The 12,365-nt window shown below is 48.3% G+C and overlaps 1 protein-coding gene across 1 annotated transcript; it reads left to right on the top strand.

The window, feature by feature from the left end:
• Positions 1–2,424: 2,424 nt before the first annotated feature.
• HACD3 (3-hydroxyacyl-CoA dehydratase 3) lies at positions 2,425–12,018 on the top strand (the record flags this gene model as incomplete). Its single annotated transcript, XM_082005095.1, has 11 exons — positions 2,425–2,511; positions 2,776–2,818; positions 4,076–4,149; positions 6,123–6,287; positions 7,285–7,336; positions 7,703–7,813; positions 8,429–8,556; positions 9,087–9,199; positions 9,770–9,876; positions 10,838–10,969; positions 11,942–12,018. The coding sequence occupies 11 exons, from the start codon at positions 2,425–2,427 to the stop codon at positions 12,016–12,018; spliced, it is 1,089 nt and encodes a 362-aa protein (XP_081861221.1).
• Between the last annotated feature and the right edge of the window lie 347 nt (positions 12,019–12,365).

The raw sequence follows: 12,365 nt of genomic DNA, 5'->3' as shown, positions 1-12,365 counted from the left end.
TTTGCAGAATGATGACGAAGAAAATCTTTCCCCACATAGACCCAAGTGCTGGTATGTCCTAACCTGACTTACTTCTGACATTCCCTTCCCAAGAAAAGAGATTAAAAGACGAGGAGCAGTAGACTTTAACAAGCAAACAAGAGTGAGAACTGCCACCCGGCAAAGTGATGGTGGTCCAAGGTAACGTGAGAATCTGCCCCCCAGGAGATCACTGCAGGATCTCTACCGCATCCACCTTCTGCCACGTGAAGCATTTTGTTTCCACCTTCCTGCAGCCAACAAGGACAGACTACCCCATCCTTCACAACAGCGCAGGGGCTCTCCAGCACTATAACACCGTAAGATGTCTCGTATCCGCAGGGTGCGCGGGAGGGACAGGTCGGGCCTGAGCGGGGTGAACGGCCATGGGCCTGACCTTGCCGCCGAGATCGGAGGAAGCGGGCAGACCCCAGGAGGGGCCCTCCACCGCTGGGGGCAGGAGGCAGGCCTGGCCGGGGGAGGAAAGCCAGGCCGCCCCGGGGCAAGCCCCCTCCTCCTCCCACCCCACGGCATACCAGCAGCTCCCCCCAGGACGGAGGCGGCAGCCCCGCTCCCGGGAGACCACCTACCCCCAGAACCCCGGGGCCCCACGAGGGTCCTCACCCACCCCAGTACTCACGGCACTCCGCGGCGGCGATGCTGCCAGGCCGCTTCCGCTTCCGCCAGGAGGGGCCGCCGCGCCGCGCCGGGCGGGGAGAGACGGCGCCCCCTGCAGGAGGGGAGGTAGCGGCGCCACCGCACTCGCCCCAGCCGCGCCGAGCACCGTGGGGTACGGACGAGGGCGCCGCCTGCCGGGGGAGGATGGGACTGCGGGGAGCGAAGGGGAGGGACGTGCACAGACGGACGGATACACGGACACCCCCCCTCTATGCACGGGGATCAGGTCTTGTAAACCCCAACGCACGGGGATCCTTCAGTTTCAAAAATCGGCTTCCCCCTCCCCAAATAGCTAGCGCTTCCACACTGACACCCTTCCCACAGCAAAAAAAATTCCCAGCCACTAATAATGCATGTTCAGTCGAGGGCACCCACAGGTTCCAGTGCAGCCAAATGTTTCTATACATTTGCATTTCCCTTTGCAAAGCCAAGCCGCTTTTTGTAAAGCAAAATCTTTTTGGATACACTATATAAACCAGAAAAAATAATTTTGCTGCAGGTGTCCTCTCCTAAATGCATGTGCAAGTAGAGCCTCAGGTCACGCGTGGACCTGACGTCTGTTTTTCCTGCACCAGCCGCTCGGTGCCATCTCTCACATGCTGCCCTGGGGTCCTTGACCCCTAAAGGGTACATGGGGTTTATGTTCCAAAATAAAGCACCCCAGCAACTAATGCTACAGCTCGCCTGTCCTTCCACAGCGGCTTCGCAGCCCCAGGGGCTGGCAGAGGCTGGCAATCCTCTGCTCAGAGGCTGGCTGAGGCCCGGGGCTGGTGTCTTTTACTGACACAATGCAGAGATTTGCACAGGAAACCCTCTGTGGAAGCCTGAGAAAGTGCCCTAGAAGCTGGGAGGGAGAGGTCATGCCAAGCTGGGATGGAGGGGAGGACACACTTTGCTGGCACAATGTAGGCGGCCATGGGTGAAGTGCCCTTGCATGAGCTGCCAAGGGAGCGAGGGGTGGCCTTTTTGAAAGCATCACCAAAATCAATGCTGTCCTTTTTTAGCCTTATTAGCAGCAAGGTCTTGGGGCACATAATCATTACAAGGCAAGAGTTTAAAAAGGTTGGGGCATGTGGTCAAGGGGCAGGCTACAGAAGGCATGGCATTTTCCACATTTTTATCAGCCCCACTCAGCTATGGCTAAGGTGGCTTGAGCAGCTCTCCGTCCCCTTGCAGGATGCTGCCCCTCAGTGCAGGCCTGTGGCAGGGAGAGAGGATGGGGGTCAATGCCAAGGCAAACACCTTGCCGGTTCATAGCAGTGGCAGGGTACGCTTGAGGGATTGGATGTCGCCCGCGGTAGAAAACTGCCAAAGGGGGCTGAAAGGCGTCGCAAGCCTGTTAAAATACCTGACATGTTCTCTCACCGAGGTCACTGCCATCGCGGCCGACGCAGGCGGCACCTCTGGGGTGTGTGGCCACCTGGCACCGCAGGGCAGGCGCCGCACATAGACTGGGGAGGACACACAAGGCCCCGACAGGGAGAGTGGGGAGCACAGCGGACGACACCTGGGGCCGCCGCAGGAGCTCTGGAAGACAGCGGGGCCCAGCCTGGCGGAGGAGGGGAAGGAGGGGGGGAGGAGCACAGGCTCCACCGCCGGCGGCCATTACCGCCCCCTTCCCCGCTGTGCGCAGGCGCGATAGGAACCGCCCGCTCCGCGAGGGCGGTGGGCGCTGTGCGCAGGCGCGCGGGAGCCCCCTGCCGCCTCGGGAGCGGCGCGGCGGGCGCGATGGCGGGGCCCAGTCTGCGGCCGCACGTGCACTGGGCGCAGCGGCACCGCGAGCTTTACCTGCGCGTGGAGCTGAGCGACGTGCAGGTACCGGGGGCGGGAGCGGGCAGCCTCGCCCTCCCTCCCACGGGGTGTGACCCACCCGCGGGCCCCGGCGGAGGGCACCCACGCAGCCCCGCTCCGCGCCGGTGGGTTTGCGGGCGGGCCGGGAGGGCCTGCAACGGGGAGGCTTAACGGCAGCGGCGGGGTCTTGCACCGCAGCGAGGGCGGGCTGTGCTCGCGTGGGGCCGGCGAGGCCCCGCGTTTCGCGGGTGCGTGAGCTGCCGCCTAACGCTTCCTCTCCTTCTGCAGAACCCGGACATCGCCATCACCGACAACGTGCTGCATTTCAAAGGTGGGGTCCCGTCCTTCGGGGGGTCTCCTGCACCGCCACGGCCGCTCCCGCCTGGCCCGATCGGGAGTACCGTGGCCCGGCAGGAGAGCCCGGGGTGCCGGGTCCCTGTGGGGGTGCCGGGTCCCTGTGGGGGTGCCAGTCCCCATCCCTGCCCTTGGTGGCAGCCGCGCGCTCTCTGCTTGGTGCCGGGCGGGTATGTCATGACACGCACCCGTCTACAAACCATCGTATTCCAGTGCTAGTGACGATAGCGGTTTGTATCTTATCTAATAATAAGAAAAAAACCAAACAAACAACCTCCTCATATTTAAATATAAGAGAAATTTCCATACATCTTTGCTGTCCTGGCTCAGCTGAACCCCAGAGATAACTCGCAGCAATTTTTCCTTTCACAAAGACCTCGTTTGCAACTGTTATCGAACCTCAGCACTGGGAACTAGCGCTCGATTTGAAAGGTAAAGCAGGTCCCTGCCTAAAAGATGGTTTTGTTTCAGCCGGGCAGCTGCACGCTGCAGTGCCATGGAGCTTGTGCTGGTTGGCTTCTCCAGGTAGCCCTGAGGATATGCTGTAGCAGTTTTTATTTGGGTTTTCTCATTTATTTGGTGGTTTTCTTTAAGAGGCTTTGTCTAAGAAATGCTGCCTCCCTGGTGAGCCACAGCCAGGGCCATTTGATAGGGTGTCGCTGCACATCGTATTCACTTCAGGATCAGTTTGCGGTCTGGAAGTGTGGAAATTAAACTTGGCATGCAGGTTTTTGGAGCCCTCCTGTGGACAAGACCTGTGTGTGCGGGAGATGAGAGATGAATGCACCTTCCTGCCATGGGGAAGGCGCTCCGCACATCATGTTCTTACGGACCCACCGAAGACTGGGCTCCCTGGGCTCTCTCTCATCGATGTGGAGGCTGGATCCCCCAAAGGCAGGGGATTTTCAGCTGGATTCAAGTTAGCCATGAACAGCCTTTTGAGCCCCTCTTTTAGGACTCTCACACGCTGCCTTCCTGCATTCGAGTACCCTTTTCCAGTGCCATGCAGAGTTGCAGAAGCTTGAGCTGCTGATTTCAGCAAGCGCACCTCCGAGCAACGTTTTGGGCTGTTCATGTCTTCCCTGTTAGCGTGTGGTTTCCTCTTGCCTCCCAGCGAGGCAGGGGGAAGCACTAAATAACTGCTGAGTATTTCTATGTATAAAGCGTCCTTTGCAGGTGCGGTGCGTGGAACTGGCAAGGACCTTAATGCTGATTGTTAACTCTTGCCTTTTAGCTCAGGGTCATGGTGCCAAAGGGGACAACATCTATGAATTTCAGATCGAATTCCTAGAACCAGTTGAGCCTAAAGTAGGTATTTTTACTTTTCTAACTCTTGCAAAGAAAAAGTAATTTTTTAAAAACTTGAAAGGAAGATGGCTGCGTGTAACGCTTACAATATGCTGTTTAGATTATCCTGGTGACTCTGTAGCTGCTGCAAACTAAAAGTCATCTGTGGCAGTCCTCCATCCCGGTGCTCAGCCACCATCCTGCCTTAATGTAAATCGCCTCACTGGAGCTAGTGCTTGCATGGGTCAGCTTTAATAGAAACAGGGTCTCACATGTATCAGCTGATAAACAGTAGTTGTAAATTTTTAAAGGATTTAAAGCAGCAAAATAATGGGAGAATCTGACAACACATTGTCTGATGCAACCTTGACTGGAGAGCAGGGGAACACTGTGCTGCAAAGTGTCAGTGTGATGTTTCATGGCTTCTTTTGCAGCCTGACATGACAACTCCTGCTTCTGGCTTATTTTAAGAAAAGAAAAATCTTTTCTTAATTCCTGTTGTAGTCTGATAGGTGGGAGCTTGGCTGGAAGAGCAGCCCTTCCGTGTTAGTTGCAGGTGGCTGTAAAGTCTCTCTTTACCTCTCAAAGCTGTTAGGGGCACAGGAAAACTCTGGGCTCTGCTCCCAGTGCAGGATTTGTGCTGCTTACTTCTGTCTTGACTGTTGGGGATAGCTGCAGTCAGACTGGGAGCCACTGTTCACCTCTGCTCCCTCAAGGGAGGTGGCTGCCGGAGGGTGAATTTGTAGGGTCTGTAAGCAGGCAAGTTTCTTCTGTGGCTCCTACCAGGTATTGAGTGGCAGACAATGAACGTCTCTTGGTTCCAGGATCTGGTCACCAGTTTGTCATCAGGCCTGTAAAGCAGCAGCTGTCTGGTCCACAGTGTGGGGAGAGGTGCCCACCACTGCCCATGCTTGTCCCCTGTGCTGGTAGACATGGGCTGTGCTGGGAGCCAGGCCTGGAAGGCAAGCCCTTGCCTCTGCAGAGCAGCCTCCTTCCAAAAGTCTAGTCACTCTGAGTCACCGTGGAGGGGCTGGAGGAGAATCAACCCTCTGAAATCTGTGTAACTACAGATGGTCGGGACTGGGAAGTATTGCAGTCTGGGGTTTTTTCTTTTAGCTTTCATGTGCACTGTGGGTGCCTCTTGCTGGTGCCCGGCTGGCCACCAGCAAGAGGTGGAGCCTCTGACAGGGAAGGACAGCATTGGTAGCTGTAAATTAGAGCTACAGCCTTCAGATGTCCTAGGAGCATCCAGACAGCCTTGACAGAGCAGTGCTGGTGTAATGTGCACAGTTAAGAGCGCAGTTCATGGCTCTTCTGCATCAGTTTCAGCTGGTTTGAGAGACAGTCCCATGCAGAGCAGCCTGGTGTAGGCTCGAGGTGTGGAGGAATGTGATGGTGGCAGTAAGGGTGGGTACCCAAGGTGACACTGCTGTGGGCTGCAAGGAGGGAGAGGTTCTGGGCTGCCATTGTGCAGAGTGTGGCTGTGGTGGAAAGGCCTGGTGGGGTGACCACACTGCCAGGTCTGTCAGCTCAGTCTCCAGGTGTCACCTAAGGCTGTTAGGTCTTCCTCTCGCTGTAGCAGATGCCACATGGGGTCCCCTGTTTTGGACAGGGACCTGTGGTTGATGGTAATGTTATTTTTACTACTGGCTAGAAGAAGTGGGTGGCTCACAGTACTAAATGCAAGAAGGTCTAAAGCCAAGATCATAGGTTCTGCCTAGGAAGGCTAGTGCCAGGTCTGTGCTAGCTCTTTGTGGTGGGATGCAATGGTGCTGTGCTGTATGGGCAGGCTTTCAAGCTGGCTATCAAGTCTTACAGCCATCACAGCTGCCATCTTCAACTGGGCTGGCCTTTGCTGCCAGCATGGCATGGGCAGCAGGGAGATGACTGTGCTGCAGCAGTCCATGTCATCCTTGCTTCCTTGATGGGGAGAGCTTGGGTATCAAGTCAGTCTCAGTGCTTGTTTCTTAGGACTTGCTCTTGTCTGCCCTCAGCCTGTATGCAGGGTGACTCAAAGGCAGCTGAACATCACCGTGCAGAAAAAAGAGAGTAACTGGTGGGAGAGACTCACCAAGCAAGAGAAGCGCCCGCTCTTCCTAGCTCCTGATTTCGATCGCTGGTTAGATGAATCAGATGCTGAAATGGAACTGAAGGAGAAGGTCAGTCCTTCGGGCAATTGTGGCTTGTGCTGCCAGCTACAAAGCAAGGGTAGCTGTTCCTTTGTGCATGAACTTGTATTCTTCATTCCCCTGGAGTTGTCTGGCATGCTGATTGTTACTGCAATTTCATACAGATCCCATATAGCATTGGTTAAACAGTTCAAATTGTGAGCAGGAATTATGAAATAGGCACACTTAGGCTAGAAAGACCAACAGCTCGAATCTGAACTGGTGGCTGTGTGCTAGCGCAGCGCAGGCTAGGGTCTGCAGCTGAGGGCTTTCACCCCTTGCCCTACACCTCAGCAGCCCTGCATCCTGATCCATGTGAGGATCATGTCAATGTGCCACGTGGAGCCCAGAGGTGCCAGTCCTCGGCATTGCTGGGCTAGAAAGCAGGGATTTGTAAGGCTTTCGTGAGCCTCTGGGCTGGCCCTGAGGGTGCATTCCCACCATGTGGTAAGCTCGAGCAGCTTACTGCAGCAGGGAGGTGTAAGACCGTCTTGGAAGAGACTTGAAACAGACCACATTTCTGCAAATCTGTTTTAAAACAAACGCTGCCCTGTTCCCCTCCACAGCTGCTGATCTTAGCGTGGAGGAGACAGGGCCGCTGCAATGCCAGGAGCCAGAAAGCAGCGGTGAAGGGCAGGCGGAGAGCCTGGGTTGGATGTTCTCAGTTCCCTTCAGGTCGCTGGTGGGTCATGAAATGTTTTAAGGAACAGCTCTAAACAATTAACACAGAAAACAGCAGGGTTTTTCAGCAAAAGCACCTAATTACTGCAATAAAATACATAGTGAAGGCATAGTTAACACCCTGTAGCTTTTACCATACCATAATTTCTGGATGAGGAATGTGCTGGTTTGTGCAGGTGAAAATTTAAACCCTCTAGCAACTGGCTGCTTAGCTGAGTTTTAAACCCACTAGCTGTGCAATAGTATAGTTAACAAATCACTTGCTAATTACAGTAACAGTCTTTAAAACCTTATCCTTCATCTTAAGGAAGAAGAAAAGATTAACAAAATGAAAATAGAATCCAGAGTCCCAAAAGACCGTAAGTAACTGTACCTTTCTAGTGTGTGAGGTGGGGTTTAGGAAGCATCACTCTTCCATGCAAACCTCAGCTCTTATGGACCAATTTTGACTGGCTTGGTGCATCATGGAGGGGGATCTTTCTATTGTGAGCTATTTAGAAATTTAATAAAAATTTCCAAGAAATTAAAAAATGTGACTAGCAAGAACTGAGTTCTAGCAGATGATGGTAAAAGCAGGCAGAATCCACAGTGCATGCAGCAACCCTTTTATCGCAATCAATAGCTTCCCTTTTTCGTGTAAGCTTTATTCTCAGAGAAAGCTGTACTCTTTGCAGAAGTGTTACCACTGTACTCTGCTCACCTGATGTGTTTATTATTGATTTTAGCTTTCAAACACCTGAAGAAGGGATACTTAATCATGTATAATCTTGTACAGTTTTTGGGATTCTCTTGGATTTTTGTGAACATGACAGTACGACTGTTCATCTTGGGAGAAGGCAAGTAATAATACTTTCTTTACATTGGGGTTTTTGTTTTAATATTTAGTTTTTAATACTTTCTAAATAGTGAAATCTAAAGGAAGACATATTTAGGAAACAAAACCATAAAAGCATCACCGAAGCACACAACAAAAGCCTCTCAAAAGCAATCACAGTGTCAAGGATAGGAAAATGCTGTCCTCTTGTAAATCACAACTGCATATTCTGATGCATGATACTTGTATTCTCCCAAGATTACTTCTAAAGAAATGAGTTGGAGCAAAATGTCTCACTCACTGCAATGCTAGTATTTTTGAAAATGAGCTGGTCAGAGTATTTTGCTTTTGAAGCGAGAACGCTTTATTTTATTGAGGTACAGAGCTGTTGCTTTTTTTGTAAAGTAATTACTGAAATAGCTCTTGATCCTTCTGTGTGGAAAACAGAGCATTTGAGCAGTGTTTCTGGCCTACCTGCTGTGACTTTAAGATAAGGCCTACAAAGAAGTTACATAATTATGCATAATGTTTTTTTCAAATACAACTAGAATCCTGTTATCAAAAGCTATGCTGCTGTGCCAGCTTCCTGAACATGGAAATTCATTTGTTCTCTAAAATGGTTTCCTGTGTCTTACAGATTCCTTCTATGATACTTTTCACACTATTGGTGACATGATGTATTTCTGTCAGACCCTGGCATTAATGGAGATCATCAATTCACTAATAGGACTAGTCAGATCACCGCTGATACCTGCTGTAGTGCAGGTAATATTTTAAGATTCTTCTCCTTGCTCCCCCCATGTTTAAAGTAAATCTCTATTTTTACACAAGTGTTGAGAGTCTCCTAAAATAAGTGCTAAAAACTCACTGGCACTGGGCTAGAAGAATATATTATTCAAAAGGCAGGAATTTGTGCTCCCCAATCTTGGCTGTAGCAGGCTGTCTTCTTCCATCACCTAGGGAAGATACTTCAGAACAGCAAGAGGAAGAAGCGGCTGATGAAAAGTACATGATTTTGACTTGGTTCCAGTGCCCTTTTTATTCTGGTTGTGGTTGTTGTGCCTAAAAATGAGGACAGATGATTTAAGACCAGGTCCCTTGGATTGCATCTAAATACAGAGCAAAATACATGCTCAGAAGCCAGTCGCAGCTCAGCTGCATAGTTAGGTGCTCAGCATATGTTTCAGGTGTGAAGAGTACATACCCTGTGTCTTTTTGACAGCAATGACTTGCTCTTCTTGCTCTTCCTTTTGATGAAAAGTGTTACTCTTCCTTAATTTGTTTTTCTCAAACAGCTATTTGGAAGAAACTTTATTTTGTTTGTTGTCCTCGGAAGCTTAGAAGAAATGCAGAGCAAACCTGTGGTGTTCTTCATATTTTATTTCTGGAGCATCATTGAGCTGTTCAGGTTTGTGTGGTTTTTTTTTTTTTTTTTTTTTCTTCCCTCTAGCAGGTGAGGTTCCCAAGAACTCTTTAAAGAAGATTTTGATCCATGTACCTTTTGGAAGCGTGGCTCTAGTGGATTGGCCCCAGAGAGTAAAATCTCCTTTGGACTATCACAGCCTTCCTAGGTTGCTCCACCTGCCAGAAGCTGGGACAAGGCTGGGGTCTGAAAATAATACTGCCCTGAACCTAGGGAAACCTGTTGCCTTTTTCCTTGAGGGTTCTGTTGCTTTGAATTTCCATTGTTAAGCGAGCTGCACTACGCTCTGTTTCTTTTGACAAAGAAGTATTTTGAAAGGTTTATTAGGCAAGCCGGGCAGTTACATTCATCTATATGGTCAGAATAATAGCATGGGTTCTGTAAGCTGCCAAATAAGGCTGTGTCCATCATGATCCGTAAGAACAATTTTTTAATATTGTATCATTTAGAAATTATGTTGACTATTCTGTACAGCGGGTAGATGCAAAACTAATTCTAGTAGCAGCTTCTATTTTAAACAGTGTCTTGTTTCTTTACACACTGAATGGGTTTTAGGTATCCATATTACATGCTTTCATGCATCGGTATTGAATGGAAACCACTAACCTGGCTCCGTTACACTACCTGGATCCCTCTCTACCCTTTAGGAGGCTTGGCAGAAGGTATGTCTGAAAAAGTTTAACAAACAACAAAGTCAAGGTTGGGCAAATAATTACATTTTTTGTTTGGCTACTGGACTAAAAAATAATATAATAGAACAACAGATAAATAGACATTTGCTTTGAGCTGAACCAAATGTAAACATTTTTGTCTTAGCAAATCGGATATTTCTTTCAATTTGATGTGAAAAGAAGTTTTCCTTTTGGGCACTGGAAAGTAAAGGCAACAAAAGGTTACCTGACAAAGTGACCAAGCGTGTGCCGCAGTCCATGTGAGCAGCACAGGATGACAATGCTCACTTGCCTCTGCTGATCCAAAGCAGTGTATTTGCTTTTGTCTGCTAGACCTGCCTTGGTTAGCCTAGCTTAGGCTCACACCAGCTCACAGATCTTGACAACATCTTGTAAGTCATTGCACAGGACAGGCAGGGGCCGATTCTTCCTCTGAAAGCAGCATAGCCTGTGCCAGGTGGGGCTCTGCTCCGTGGAAGAAGCAGGCGCCTAGTCTTCTTGCTGTAGCCCGTCTGGGCAGGGGGCCTTTACAGTGGCCTCTTCTGTCTTAACAGGTCTGGATTATGTTTAGTTTTTTGTTTATTTAAGAAGCATATCATTGCTCAGCTTCTAGCTGTAAGAAATGCGTTGTGATCAGACGATGCCTGTTTTGTTGCTGTGGGTATTTCTGCATGGTAAATACTGCTGGCACTGGCCCTGCACGCTACAGTTGTGTATGAGAACAGTGTCCCGCCAGGCAAGTTCACAGTGCTTAGACTCTCATAGCTGAACTGCTATACTGCCTCAGCTAGCTGCTTTCCATCATACTGCATGTTTAAAAAAACAGCTTTAAAGTCAGTATAATTAATGAGAGCCAGCAAATAAGAAGGGAATATCCTGCAAAAGTTGGTGTGGGCTGGGCAATTGTATATTTTATCTGTTTTTGATAACCATGGTGGCCTTCTGCTTTCAGCCGTCTGTATCGTTCAGTCCATTCCAATCTTCAGTGAAACAGGGAAATTTAGTCTGGGATTGCCAAATCCACTGAACGTCACAATCCAGTTTTCATTTTTGCTTCAAATATATCTTATAGCCTTGTTTTTAGGTAAGATACTTAATTGTATTTCTCACTATTGAAATAAAAAAGCCAGTTTCCTCTGAATAAGTATATTTTTCAAAGAAAATTAAATTCCTGAATCTTGGGGATCACGGCAACAGAAAATTGCTTGAGGTTAAGCATTATCCTTGATGCTTGTTTATGTAATTTGTCAGTGATGGAGGGGAACACACCTACAATTACAACTAGTTAGCCTCACCAAGAAGGAGAGGTAACAAGTTAGCAGCATTATCTAGGGATCACTTGGGTTAAAAGAATAATTTTTATATGTATTTATAACCTCAGTATACTTAGTTTCACCTTCTACATTGTAGTTGAGCTTTGGAATGATTTAGTAGAAATCTAAGCATAATTTCAAATTAAAGCAGTGTTTAACTAAACTGCATTATGGTCACTAATACAACGTGAAGTCATGTTTTTTCCTAGGAACAATGTAGAAGGTTCTTTAAATAGTAGTATATTTAAAGAAGAGTGGTGCCGCTTTGACACGTATTTGTTTTCTGGTGTTACAACTTAAGTTTAAAAGTTAACTTTGTAGTATCCATACCCAGTATGCCTGCATGTCCAGAACTCAGTAGCATCTAACCTAGAATTTTAAATTGAACTTTCACCAGATTTCTCCCTTTCACAGGCATTGCTTAAAGAATACCTTTAATAGAGTTTCACTCTGAAATACCTGTTTGAGCCTTCCCCAGCTCTGCACAGCCAGTGTTGCAACTTTTTTTAAACATGACAAACCACCTTGCAGCCTGGTACCAAACACCCTGTGCAGCGACTCTGGCCTCACCCAGCAAGAAAAAACTTAGCATTGAAAGATAATGCAATTCACACCCTTAACTCATCACTTTTTTGTGTGGTGGTTGGTTTGTTTCGTTTTTGTTGGTTTTTTACATTTGGTACAGCCATCTAGCATTAAAAAGATGCAATAATGTCCTACCTAAACACTTCATTCTTTTTCAGGGGTATTTGTAAACTTCCGTCATCTCTACAAGCAAAGGAAACAGCACCTTGGACCAAAGAAGAGAAAGATGAAGTAAAGGAGGACTGCAATGCTTTCTTATCTAACTTATCTCAATGACAAGATAAGCCTCTAATTCCTACAGTTTTACCCACTATAATGTAAAGAATTTTGTAAAATTAAATGATCATGGTAGATTTCATAGTGAATTCAGGTAACATTCCCACACACTGTATTTTGTTCCCTTTCAATCATGTATGCATGGCACTTACCATTGAACAGTAACATTTAAACTTGTGTCCTGTCAACTACCCTATTAGGAAGAAATCCTATTATCTGCATATAATATGCTTATAAACAGTGGAGCAGCACTAAATAGAAGTAGTGTTTATCTTTTGATTGGATATTTGCTCTTTCAATATTGCA

This window comes from Phaethon aethereus, assembly GCF_964289735.1.
Source record: "Phaethon aethereus genome assembly, chromosome: 12".
Taxonomy (NCBI): Eukaryota; Metazoa; Chordata; class Aves; order Phaethontiformes; family Phaethontidae; genus Phaethon; species Phaethon aethereus.
The sequence above is the reverse complement of the archived record's forward strand: the minus strand, read 5'-3'. Positions and strand labels throughout refer to the sequence as shown.